The sequence below is a fragment of the Suncus etruscus genome, chromosome 15 (genome assembly GCF_024139225.1).
Source record: "Suncus etruscus isolate mSunEtr1 chromosome 15, mSunEtr1.pri.cur, whole genome shotgun sequence".
NCBI lineage: Eukaryota > Metazoa > Chordata > Mammalia > Eulipotyphla > Soricidae > Suncus > Suncus etruscus.
In genome coordinates this window covers 64,957,097-64,970,206 of record NC_064862.1, presented here as the reverse complement: position 1 = coordinate 64,970,206, position 13,110 = coordinate 64,957,097, and the positions used below count along the sequence as shown (strand labels likewise).

General features: G+C 48.1%; 1 protein-coding gene across 1 annotated transcript in view; it reads right to left on the bottom strand.

The window, feature by feature from the left end:
* LOC126029907 (phospholipid-transporting ATPase ABCA3-like) overlaps window positions 1-13,110 on the bottom strand; it is a 113,690-nt gene that overhangs the window by 55,430 nt on the left and 45,150 nt on the right. Inside the window, exons 14-15 of the mRNA XM_049788148.1 lie at window positions 3,525-3,735; window positions 721-871 (exon numbers count right to left, since the gene is read on the bottom strand). Coding sequence (XP_049644105.1) covers window positions 721-871; window positions 3,525-3,735 — 362 coding nt within the window. The remainder of the gene's footprint in view (window positions 1-720; window positions 872-3,524; window positions 3,736-13,110) is intronic.

Below are 13,110 nucleotides of genomic sequence, written 5' to 3'. Positions count from 1 at the left end.
TAGAAATGAATTTAAATCCATTCTTGAAATCATTTTTATCTTATTTTCTTAATAGGAAAGTTAACTCAGGGTAGAATTGCCATTCAATGTAATACCTATTGATCAAAATTGTGATCAGTTTTGTCAATCTGCTTATTCCTTCAAGGTTCATGTCACACTTGTTTCAAGTTTTCAAAATTGTTAAAAGCATCATTTTAGGGACAAAGAGAGAGTACAGCAGAAAAGGAATCTGCTTTGAATGTAGCTGTCCTGGGATCAATCACTAATACCACATATGATCTTTCCAGTCATTGTGAAGAGTGATTCCTGAGTACAGAGTCAGAAGTAAGCCCCAAGAGTTGCTAAGTATGACTCCAAAACCAAATAAAAAAAAAAAAGAAAAAGCTTCATTACCTCATATTTCTTTTGTTCTACTGGTTATTGTTCATAGATATTTTTATATTATGAACAATATTTTTATATATTTTATTTAAACACCTTGATTACATACATGATTGTGTTTGGGTTTTAGTCATGTAAAGTATGTACAATATGGCATTAAAAATTAAAACTAGATGTTCTATATGCTAGGTAGTATCTCTATGCCCACTTACGCAATGTAAGTGTAAACTATGATTGAAGTTTTGACTTTTCAAGTAAAATCTACTGCAAAGACTTAATAAAACAGGAAAATAATGACTTGATTATCTAAAGAGTATCCATGGATCCCTGGATCCATACCTATGGATGTATTCTTTGGGTAGAATAAAAGACAATTCATTTCTAGTATTATTCTCCAAGGTGGCTGTTGGTATTTCATCATAAATCAAATCACAAATATCTTCAACATTACAGTGTGATTCTTTCACCATGACTAGGTGGTAGCCTTCACCTGAGTAAATACAGTTGGAAGAAAAAATAATTTTGTATTCTTTGTACTCTTATAAGATAACAATGAATTTCCATGGTTTAAGTTAATTAAAAAAGAAAAATCTCACAGATTATTTTATTACAAGTCTAAAAATTCTACTGCCTTTTTATGATAGTCATTGAGTTCCTACACTATCTCTTTAAAGTAAAGAAAGAATGAAAAACTAATAGCTAATTAGACACCCTACTGAATAGAATACTGAATAGAATAAAATATTTGAGCATGGTACATCAGATAAAAGATTGATATAAATTATAAATGTATAAGCACCCACAAATCACAATAACAAAATAACAACTTCATAAAAATGAAGCACTTCTTCCAAGAAGACAAAGAATGGCCAGTAGGTATATAGAAAGTAGTATTAGAAGCCCTTGCAACAGAAAGTCAGGATAAAGAAATCAAAATAAATAAATAAATCATAAGGAAATAAATAAATTAAATATCATGCCACTAAAGAAAGAGACAAATGATACTGTATGAAATGGAAAATAAGAGACCAGAGTTATAGTACAGTGGATATACCAGTTGTCTTTCATAAGGCTCACACAGGTTTGATCCCTGACATCATACAATCTTCTAAGCACTGCCAAGAGTGATGACTAAAAACAGAACAGGAGTAAGTCCTGAACATAATCCTTGAATACTTCTTGTTCGGCCTAAAACCAAAATTAAAAACCCAAAGACAAAAAGAAAATAGAAAGTTTACCATGTTTATGGATCAGAAGTATCAATACTACTAAAATGTCTATTTTAAACAAATTATTGTATGAATTGAATAAAATACCCATCCAATTTCATATGGCATTCTTCAAGGACTTAGAACAATAAAAAACAAAGTTTTTATAGAATGACAAAATACCCAAAATAGCAAAAACCTTACTGAGGAATAAAGAAATTGGGAGGTATCTCATTTCCTAAGCTGAAACTATAAGGCTATAGTAATGGAGAAAGCATGGTACGAGAATAAGGATAAACTCTCTGACAATGGGTTAGAATTGACCAACTGAAAACAAAACCCTCAGATCTATGGTTAACTTATTTTCAGTAAAGGAAACTGGATCTACAAAGTGAGATAGTCTCTTCAACAAATGGTGTTGGGAAAAATAGAAAAATCATTTGTAAAAAACTTCAAATGAGATCTATATCACACATTTTACACAAAAGTCAATTCAAAGTGAATCAAAGGCCTTGCTATCAAAATAGAATACATCAATAACTTTGAGGTAATATAGGCAGAATGCTCTAAGACATACCTCAAAGAGTATTCATGGATATGATTCCACTGAGAAAGGCAACAGAAAAATAATGGAACTGCAGGCCAAACTAATTTAATAAATACTTAAAGAACATTCAATACTATAACAGAACATACTAACTTCTTTGCACCAATGGAGATTTTCTGTACCTATTAGCTGTTAAGCAAAAATGAAAAGACATTTATTCAAATTAAATACTGGGAAAGCTGTGGAGTTAATTCAATAGGATTTGGGGTGAATACTTTTCATTTAGATTTTGCAAATCAAGCACATTAACGCTTGTACTATCTCTTCAGTACTTTATTTATCATTTTAATCTATCTAGGTCTCCTATATTTTTTAGTTTAAAATAGATGTTACTTTTGCTCATCTTTTCACATTTTCAACTCTTATGTAGTGACCTCTCTACAATCCCTTGCACTACATACAGTTCTCTGAGCACTGCCAAGAGTGATACCTAGAGCACAGATCAAGGAGTAATCCTTGAGCACTGTCAGGTACAGTTCCCAAAAAAATTATAGGAGACTGACAAAGGATCATAGGAAACTACCATGAACAAATGCACACCAAGAAACTGGAAAACTTAAGATAAATGAACAAATTCTTAAAAATAACTTATCAAGAGGGGTAAACAAGCTGCTAGGAAGTAACATTGAAAAATAAGTGGAAGATTTTGAACACAAGTATAGTACTAAGGAAAGAAACTATAACAGTCAAATAATGGGGGAAGAGGTAGGAGATACAGACTATTGGACTGGAGTGGATATAGTTATAGGCAGTGGCTATAGGCACTGCAGTGGCAGAGTTGGGCAAAATCTTTGTTCATCAATATTAGAAACTTGAACATTATTGTAACTCTATTACCTGTTACCTAAACTATAATATAAATCCTTATGTAATATGGAATCTAAAAGGAAAAGAAACTCGAATAAAAAATGTCTTTAGGAAAGCACAACAAATATGAATGCACTGCACATCTAGGTTTTAAGATATATTACATAATTATAGTAATTAAAACAGTATGAACTTGGAATTAAAAAATAACAGCAATGAAACAAAGAGGTTAATACTCCGTAAGATAGTATATAGTGATAGGGTCCTTGCCTTGCATTTGACTAACCTGGGTTCTATCCCCAGTGTCCCATATAGGCCAGGAGTGATTCCTGAGTGTAGAGTCAGGAATAACCTCTGAGTACTGCCATATGTAACCCCAAAACAAAATAAAATACAATGAAATAATAAGATAATACTTATAGAGAAAATTGTTATTAGCTATAAAATATCAATATTCATAAAAATTACTAAAATATGACACATCATTTTTTTTGAAGAATAATCAGAAGGAACAGAGAGACCATATATATTTTTCAGGAAAATGGAGGATCCACAACACTTCAAAGATCCATGAACCATGATGGCAATGCGGTCACCAAGGGCATCAGCTTCGTCCATGTAATGGGTCGTCAGTAAAATGGTGCGATTTTGTTTATAGTGATTGAGGAGATCCCAGGTGGACCGTCTTGAGGCTGGGTCCATGCCAGATGTTGGTTCATCAAGTATTACCACCTAAGGACCAGAAGAAACAGTACTACGATCATTGTTAAATGTTAATTACTGCTACTAATAAAGTATACTCTGGTTTTGCCTTTCTTAGTCATTTGCAATAATAGCATATTTAGACTAAAAAAAAAAAAAGAATAGCAAGGGGCCAGAGTGATAGCACAGCGGTAGGACATTTGCCTTGCATTCAGCTGATCCAGGACTGACCTTGGTTTGATCCCTGTCGTCCCATATAGACCACAGAGCCAGGAGCGATTTTTGAGCGCATAGCCAGGAGTAACCCCTGAGTGTCACAGGATGTGGCCCAAAAAGCAAAAAGCAAAAAAAAAAAAAAAAAAAAAAAAGAAGAATAACAAAAGATGAAGCAATTCCAAACACATGATAGCTTTATATCAACTAATCTGTTAATATCGATTTTTGTCTTGGTGTAGGCTTGGGTTTCTTTTATTTATTACTATTACTATTATTACTTTGGTTTGGGAGCCACACATGGTGGTGCTTAGTACTTAACTTCTGGCTCTGCACTCAGAGATCAATCCTGGCGGTTCTCAAGGGAATACATGAGTGCCAGGGATTGAGTGTGGGTTGGTCCACGCAAGGCAAGTACCACTAACTGTTACTATTGCTTTGGACCTCAGGATAGGGCTCCTTTTCTTATTTTTCTCTTTCTCTCTCTCTTTCTTTCTTCTTTCTTTCTTTTTCTTTCTTTCTTTCTTTCTTTCTTCTTTCTTTCTTTCTTTCTTTCTTTCTTTCTTTCTTTCTTTTTCTTTCTCTTTCTTTCTCTTTCTTTCTTTCTTTCTTTCTTTTCTTTCTTTCTTTCTTTCTTTCTTTTTTTTTTTTTTTTTTTTTTTTTTTTTTTTTTTTTTAATTTTTATTTTTATTTATGAGAACAAGGGTGCAAAGTAAGAGGACAAGGTAAAGTTACAGTGGAAGGACAATCACCCATAACATAATTCTCAGAAGTCCCCTTGCTGATATATTAACTTTGAAATTTCAGCCAAAGAACATTAAGATAAATAAGACAGAATCCATGTACAATTACTTTGTCCCTCAAGTCCCCAGATTGTAACACATTATAATATTTCTTAACAGTACACAAGGCAATCTAAAGCCATAAAACTTACGTAACTCCTTAAACATTACAGGCATAGTATTTTCTTACATTTCCATATACATGCATATTAGCTTAAGTTAACCTCAAATTTTAAGTGAGTTTTTTTAAGGATTAGAGTCAAAGGAGCACAGTAAGAATGGTGTTAGAGTGGCAATTGTTGTTTGCATAGGCCCACCAAAATATGAGGGACATGGAAAGAAATAACCTTGGCCTAAGTACAAAGAGACCAGACCCCTGAAGTTTCCTGGCACAAGACCAAGTCTAGGCTCCAAGCAAGCTAGATCGTCCAATCCAATACATTGTCTGTAGTGCCAGCACACTTTTATTTTTCACACAGTCTCTGTTGTTGGTATCATGTTTCTGTATTAAAGATCCTGGAATCTGCATATCTTACATTGAAGTCAGGACGTGGAGCATCCTCTCCTTTCACCTCACAATCAAAGGGCAACACAGGGAGCCCTGTCCTGTAAGCAGGTCGTTGTTGTTGTTAAGTCTTCTCAGTGTTAAGGGAAGTCTCTTTTGAGCAGGTCGAAGTCTGAGCAGTGTAGGTCTTCCGTGGTAGAGGATTGCTTCCAGGTGATGTTATAGACCAGCCTGGATGTTTCGTGGATGGCTTTCCTGGTTCAGGGGAGAATGGAATATGCCCTTTCTTCTGAGGTCTGTGCCAGGTCGTTATGTCAATGTTCAGGGTGTAAGGTCCCTTTGCACTACAAGGTTTGTGTGTTCCAATCTCTATTAGATAGGATCTTATTTGTATTTATACTATTTTCCCATTTTAATGTGCCTATGCAAATAAGAAGCAATGCCACATGGTGTTATTGGCGCATATGGGGGCCATAAAAACAATTACAATGATTCCATTAACATGATTCAATCATAAGCATTAAACTGGGGGACTCTTCCACCAAAATTCCTTGTTAAACAGCTCAAAAAGAGAAGATAAAAAGTGGTTAGAATCATCACTGTATAAGACAACATTTAGTAAGAATTATAGCTGTCAGAGAAAAAACACAAAATATTCTAAAGAAATACGTGTCCATTTTATGTATCTTGAAACAGTTTGGGGTTGTCACACACAATGCACAGCTTTGGACTGTGATTACGATTCTACACTACTGAAGTTAAAAAGAGTAAACTAGGTTAGTGATGTTTGAGAAGGGGTTAGAGAGTTAAGGAGTAAAAAAGAGCTTTGTAGGGGTGTGGGAAAGCGGAGAATAAAAAATAAACAATCTGTATACGGAAAACATAACATAAGAATAAGGAATATTCTGAATATATGAAATACATAAAGTACGCGCGGGGGCGTAAGCCCCCGCGCGGTTCTGTAGTTTTTGGATGCCTAGGAAGAAATCTCTCACCCCCTCCTCCCAGGGCCGGATTAACCAGGCGTGGCCCTGAAGACCCGCCCGGTGTGGGGGGGAATCATGCTCTCCTGGACAAAGTGGTCAGCCCAGGGTCCTATGGCTAGCTGTCCTGCCCAGAGCCCCCATCATACCAGTCAAAAGCCCACGAAGTCCTGGCATGTGGAGTGCTCTGGTCCCAGCCGAGCCTCTGCAGTTGTTGGCTGCCCAGGGAGGAATTTCTCACCCCCTCCCCCCAGGGCCCGATTAACCAGGCGTGGCCCTGAAGACCCGCCTGATGTGGGGGAATCTTGTTCCCCTGGACTAAGTGGCCAGCCCAGGGGTCCTATGGCTAGCTGTCCTGCCCAGAGCCCCCAACATACCAGGCAAACACACCAAGAAATCCTGGCATTCGGAGTGTTCTGGGCCCAGCTGAGCCTCTGTAGTTTTTTGGATGCCTAGGAAGAAATCTCTCACCCCCTCCTCCCAGGGCCGGATTAACCAGGCGTGGCCCTGAAGACCCGCCCGGTGTGGGGGGGAATCATGCTCTCCTGGACAAAGTGGTCAGCCCAGGGTCCTATGGCTAGCTGTCCTGCCCAGAGCCCCCATCATACCAGTCAAAAGCCCACGAAGTCCTGGCATGTGGAGTGCTCTGGTCCCAGCCGAGCCTCTGCAGTTGTTGGCTGCCCAGGGAGGAATTTCTCACCCCCTCCCCCCAGGGCCCGATTAACCAGGCGTGGCCCTGAAGACCCGCCTGATGTGGGGGAATCTTGTTCCCCTGGACTAAGTGGCCAGCCCAGGGGTCCTATGGCTAGCTGTCCTGCCCAGAGCCCCCAACATACCAGGCAAACACACCAAGAAATCCTGGCATTCGGAGTGTTCTGGGCCCAGCTGAGCCTCTGTAGTTTTTGGATGCCTAGGAAGAAATCTCTCACCCCCTCCTCCCAGGGCCGGATTAACCAGGCGTGGCCCTGAAGACCCGCCCGGTGTGGGGGGGAATCATGCTCTCCTGGACAAAGTGGTCAGCCCAGGGTCCTATGGCTAGCTGTCCTGCCCAGAGCCCCCATCATACCAGTCAAAAGCCCACGAAGTCCTGGCATGTGGAGTGCTCTGGTCCCAGCCGAGCCTCTGCAGTTGTTGGCTGCCCAGGGAGGAATTTCTCACCCCCTCCCCCCAGGGCCCGATTAACCAGGCGTGGCCCTGAAGACCCGCCTGATGTGGGGGAATCTTGTTCCCCTGGACTAAGTGGCCAGCCCAGGGGTCCTATGGCTAGCTGTCCTGCCCAGAGCCCCCAACATACCAGGCAAACACACCAAGAAATCCTGGCATTCGGAGTGTTCTGGGCCCAGCTGAGCCTCTGTAGTTTTTGGATGCCTAGGAAGAAATCTCTCACCCCCTCCTCCCAGGGCCGGATTAACCAGGCGTGGCCCTGAAGACCCGCCCGGTGTGGGGGGAATCATGCTCTCCTGGACAAAGTGGTCAGCCCAGGGTCCTATGGCTAGCTGTCCTGCCCAGAGCCCCCATCATACCAGTCAAAAGCCCACGAAGTCCTGGCATGTGGAGTGCTCTGGTCCCAGCCGAGCCTCTGCAGTTGTTGGCTGCCCAGGGAGGAATTTCTCACCCCCTCCCCCCAGGGCCCGATTAACCAGGCGTGGCCCTGAAGACCCGCCTGATGTGGGGGAATCTTGTTCCCCTGGACTAAGTGGCCAGCCCAGGGGTCCTATGGCTAGCTGTCCTGCCCAGAGCCCCCAACATACCAGGCAAACACACCAAGAAATCCTGGCATTCGGAGTGTTCTGGGCCCAGCTGAGCCTCTGTAGTTTTTGGATGCCTAGGAAGAAATCTCTCACCCCCTCCTCCCAGGGCCGGATTAACCAGGCGTGGCCCTGAAGACCCGCCCGGTGTGGGGGGAATCATGCTCTCCTGGACAAAGTGGTCAGCCCAGGGTCCTATGGCTAGCTGTCCTGCCCAGAGCCCCCATCATACCAGTCAAAAGCCCACGAAGTCCTGGCATGTGGAGTGCTCTGGTCCCAGCCGAGCCTCTGCAGTTGTTGGCTGCCCAGGGAGGAATTTCTCACCCCCTCCCCCCAGGGCCCGATTAACCAGGCGTGGCCCTGAAGACCCGCCTGATGTGGGGGAATCTTGTTCCCCTGGACTAAGTGGCCAGCCCAGGGGTCCTATGGCTAGCTGTCCTGCCCAGAGCCCCCAACATACCAGGCAAACACACCAAGAAATCCTGGCATTCGGAGTGTTCTGGGCCCAGCTGAGCCTCTGTAGTTTTTGGATGCCTAGGAAGAAATCTCTCACCCCCTCCTCCCAGGGCCGGATTAACCAGGCGTGGCCCTGAAGACCCGCCCGGTGTGGGGGGAATCATGCTCTCCTGGACAAAGTGGTCAGCCCAGGGTCCTATGGCTAGCTGTCCTGCCCAGAGCCCCCATCATACCAGTCAAAAGCCCACGAAGTCCTGGCATGTGGAGTGCTCTGGTCCCAGCCGAGCCTCTGCAGTTGTTGGCTGCCCAGGGAGGAATTTCTCACCCCCTCCCCCCAGGGCCCGATTAACCAGGCGTGGCCCTGAAGACCCGCCTGATGTGGGGGAATCTTGTTCCCCTGGACTAAGTGGCCAGCCCAGGGGTCCTATGGCTAGCTGTCCTGCCCAGAGCCCCCAACATACCAGGCAAACACACCAAGAAATCCTGGCATTCGGAGTGTTCTGGGCCCAGCTGAGCCTCTGTAGTTTTTGGATGCCTAGGAAGAAATCTCTCACCCCCTCCTCCCAGGGCCGGATTAACCAGGCGTGGCCCTGAAGACCCGCCCGGTGTGGGGGGAATCATGCTCTCCTGGACAAAGTGGTCAGCCCAGGGTCCTATGGCTAGCTGTCCTGCCCAGAGCCCCCATCATACCAGTCAAAAGCCCACGAAGTCCTGGCATGTGGAGTGCTCTGGTCCCAGCCGAGCCTCTGCAGTTGTTGGCTGCCCAGGGAGGAATTTCTCACCCCCTCCCCCCAGGGCCCGATTAACCAGGCGTGGCCCTGAAGACCCGCCTGATGTGGGGGAATCTTGTTCCCCTGGACTAAGTGGCCAGCCCAGGGGTCCTATGGCTAGCTGTCCTGCCCAGAGCCCCCAACATACCAGGCAAACACACCAAGAAATCCTGGCATTCGGAGTGTTCTGGGCCCAGCTGAGCCTCTGTAGTTTTTGGATGCCTAGGAAGAAATCTCTCACCCCCTCCTCCCAGGGCCGGATTAACCAGGCGTGGCCCTGAAGACCCGCCCGGTGTGGGGGGAATCATGCTCTCCTGGACAAAGTGGTCAGCCCAGGGTCCTATGGCTAGCTGTCCTGCCCAGAGCCCCCATCATACCAGTCAAAAGCCCACGAAGTCCTGGCATGTGGAGTGCTCTGGTCCCAGCCGAGCCTCTGCAGTTGTTGGCTGCCCAGGGAGGAATTTCTCACCCCCTCCCCCCAGGGCCCGATTAACCAGGCGTGGCCCTGAAGACCCGCCTGATGTGGGGGAATCTTGTTCCCCTGGACTAAGTGGCCAGCCCAGGGGTCCTATGGCTAGCTGTCCTGCCCAGAGCCCCCAACATACCAGGCAAACACACCAAGAAATCCTGGCATTCGGAGTGTTCTGGGCCCAGCTGAGCCTCTGTAGTTTTTGGATGCCTAGGAAGAAATCTCTCACCCCCTCCTCCCAGGGCCGGATTAACCAGGCGTGGCCCTGAAGACCCGCCCGGTGTGGGGGGAATCATGCTCTCCTGGACAAAGTGGTCAGCCCAGGGTCCTATGGCTAGCTGTCCTGCCCAGAGCCCCCATCATACCAGTCAAAAGCCCACGAAGTCCTGGCATGTGGAGTGCTCTGGTCCCAGCCGAGCCTCTGCAGTTGTTGGCTGCCCAGGGAGGAATTTCTCACCCCCTCCCCCCAGGGCCCGATTAACCAGGCGTGGCCCTGAAGACCCGCCTGATGTGGGGGAATCTTGTTCCCCTGGACTAAGTGGCCAGCCCAGGGGTCCTATGGCTAGCTGTCCTGCCCAGAGCCCCCAACATACCAGGCAAACACACCAAGAAATCCTGGCATTCGGAGTGTTCTGGGCCCAGCTGAGCCTCTGTAGTTTTTGGATGCCTAGGAAGAAATCTCTCACCCCCTCCTCCCAGGGCCGGATTAACCAGGCGTGGCCCTGAAGACCCGCCCGGTGTGGGGGGAATCATGCTCTCCTGGACAAAGTGGTCAGCCCAGGGTCCTATGGCTAGCTGTCCTGCCCAGAGCCCCCATCATACCAGTCAAAAGCCCACGAAGTCCTGGCATGTGGAGTGCTCTGGTCCCAGCCGAGCCTCTGCAGTTGTTGGCTGCCCAGGGAGGAATTTCTCACCCCCTCCCCCCAGGGCCCGATTAACCAGGCGTGGCCCTGAAGACCCGCCTGATGTGGGGGAATCTTGTTCCCCTGGACTAAGTGGCCAGCCCAGGGGTCCTATGGCTAGCTGTCCTGCCCAGAGCCCCCAACATACCAGGCAAACACACCAAGAAATCCTGGCATTCGGAGTGTTCTGGGCCCAGCTGAGCCTCTGTAGTTTTTGGATGCCTAGGAAGAAATCTCTCACCCCCTCCTCCCAGGGCCGGATTAACCAGGCGTGGCCCTGAAGACCCGCCCGGTGTGGGGGGAATCATGCTCTCCTGGACAAAGTGGTCAGCCCAGGGTCCTATGGCTAGCTGTCCTGCCCAGAGCCCCCATCATACCAGTCAAAAGCCCACGAAGTCCTGGCATGTGGAGTGCTCTGGTCCCAGCCGAGCCTCTGCAGTTGTTGGCTGCCCAGGGAGGAATTTCTCACCCCCTCCCCCCAGGGCCCGATTAACCAGGCGTGGCCCTGAAGACCCGCCTGATGTGGGGGAAACTTGTTCCCCTGGACTAAGTGGCCAGCCCAGGGGTCCTATGGCTAGCTGTCCTGCCCAGAGCCCCCAACATACCAGGCAAACACACCAAGAAATCCTGGCATTCGGAGTGTTCTGGGCCCAGCTGAGCCTCTGTAGTTTTTGGATGCCTAGGAAGAAATCTCTCACCCCCTCCTCCCAGGGCCGGATTAACCAGGCGTGGCCCTGAAGACCCGCCCGGTGTGGGGGGAATCATGCTCTCCTGGACAAAGTGGTCAGCCCAGGGTCCTATGGCTAGCTGTCCTGCCCAGAGCCCCCATCATACCAGTCAAAAGCCCACGAAGTCCTGGCATGTGGAGTGCTCTGGTCCCAGCCGAGCCTCTGCAGTTGTTGGCTGCCCAGGGAGGAATTTCTCACCCCCTCCCCCCAGGGCCCGATGAACCAGGCGTGGCCCTGACGACCCGCCTGATGTGGGGGAATCTTGTTCCCCTGGACTAAGTGGCCAGCCCAGGGGTCCTATGGCTAGCTGTCCTGCCCAGAGCCCCCAACATACCAGGCAAACACACCAAGAAATCCTGGCATTCGGAGTGTTCTGGGCCCAGCTGAGCCTCTGTAGTTTTTGGATGCCTAGGAAGAAATCTCTCACCCCCTCCTCCCAGGGCCGGATTAACCAGGCGTGGCCCTGAAGACCCGCCCGGTGTGGGGGGAATCATGCTCTCCTGGACAAAGTGGTCAGCCCAGGGTCCTATGGCTAGCTGTCCTGCCCAGAGCCCCCATCATACCAGTCAAAAGCCCACGAAGTCCTGGCATGTGGAGTGCTCTGGTCCCAGCCGAGCCTCTGCAGTTGTTGGCTGCCCAGGGAGGAATTTCTCACCCCCTCCCCCCAGGGCCCGATTAACCAGGCGTGGCCCTGAAGACCCGCCTGATGTGGGGGAATCTTGTTCCCCTGGACTAAGTGGCCAGCCCAGGGGTCCTATGGCTAGCTGTCCTGCCCAGAGCCCCCAACATACCAGGCAAACACACCAAGAAATCCTGGCATTCGGAGTGTTCTGGGCCCAGCTGAGCCTCTGTAGTTTTTGGATGCCTAGGAAGAAATCTCTCACCCCCTCCTCCCAGGGCCGGATTAACCAGGCGTGGCCCTGAAGACCCGCCCGGTGTGGGGGGAATCATGCTCTCCTGGACAAAGTGGTCAGCCCAGGGTCCTATGGCTAGCTGTCCTGCCCAGAGCCCCCATCATACCAGTCAAAAGCCCACGAAGTCCTGGCATGTGGAGTGCTCTGGTCCCAGCCGAGCCTCTGCAGTTGTTGGCTGCCCAGGGAGGAATTTCTCACCCCCTCCCCCCAGGGCCCGATTAACCAGGCGTGGCCCTGAAGACCCGCCTGATGTGGGGGAATCTTGTTCCCCTGGACTAAGTGGCCAGCCCAGGGGTCCTATGGCTAGCTGTCCTGCCCAGAGCCCCCAACATACCAGGCAAACACACCAAGAAATCCTGGCATTCGGAGTGTTCTGGGCCCAGCTGAGCCTCTGTAGTTTTTGGATGCCTAGGAAGAAATCTCTCACCCCCTCCTCCCAGGGCCGGATTAACCAGGCGTGGCCCTGAAGACCCGCCCGGTGTGGGGGGAATCATGCTCTCCTGGACAAAGTGGTCAGCCCAGGGTCCTATGGCTAGCTGTCCTGCCCAGAGCCCCCATCATACCAGTCAAAAGCCCACGAAGTCCTGGCATGTGGAGTGCTCTGGTCCCAGCCGAGCCTCTGCAGTTGTTGGCTGCCCAGGGAGGAATTTCTCACCCCCTCCCCCCAGGGCCCGATTAACCAGGCGTGGCCCTGAAGACCCGCCTGATGTGGGGGAATCTTGTTCCCCTGGACTAAGTGGCCAGCCCAGGGGTCCTATGGCTAGCTGTCCTGCCCAGAGCCCCCAACATACCAGGCAAACACACCAAGAAATCCTGGCATTCGGAGTGTTCTGGGCCCAGCTGAGCCTCTGTAGTTTTTGGATGCCTAGGAAGAAATCTCTCACCCCCTCCTCCCAGGGCCGGATTAACCAGGCGTGGCCCTGAAGACCCGCCC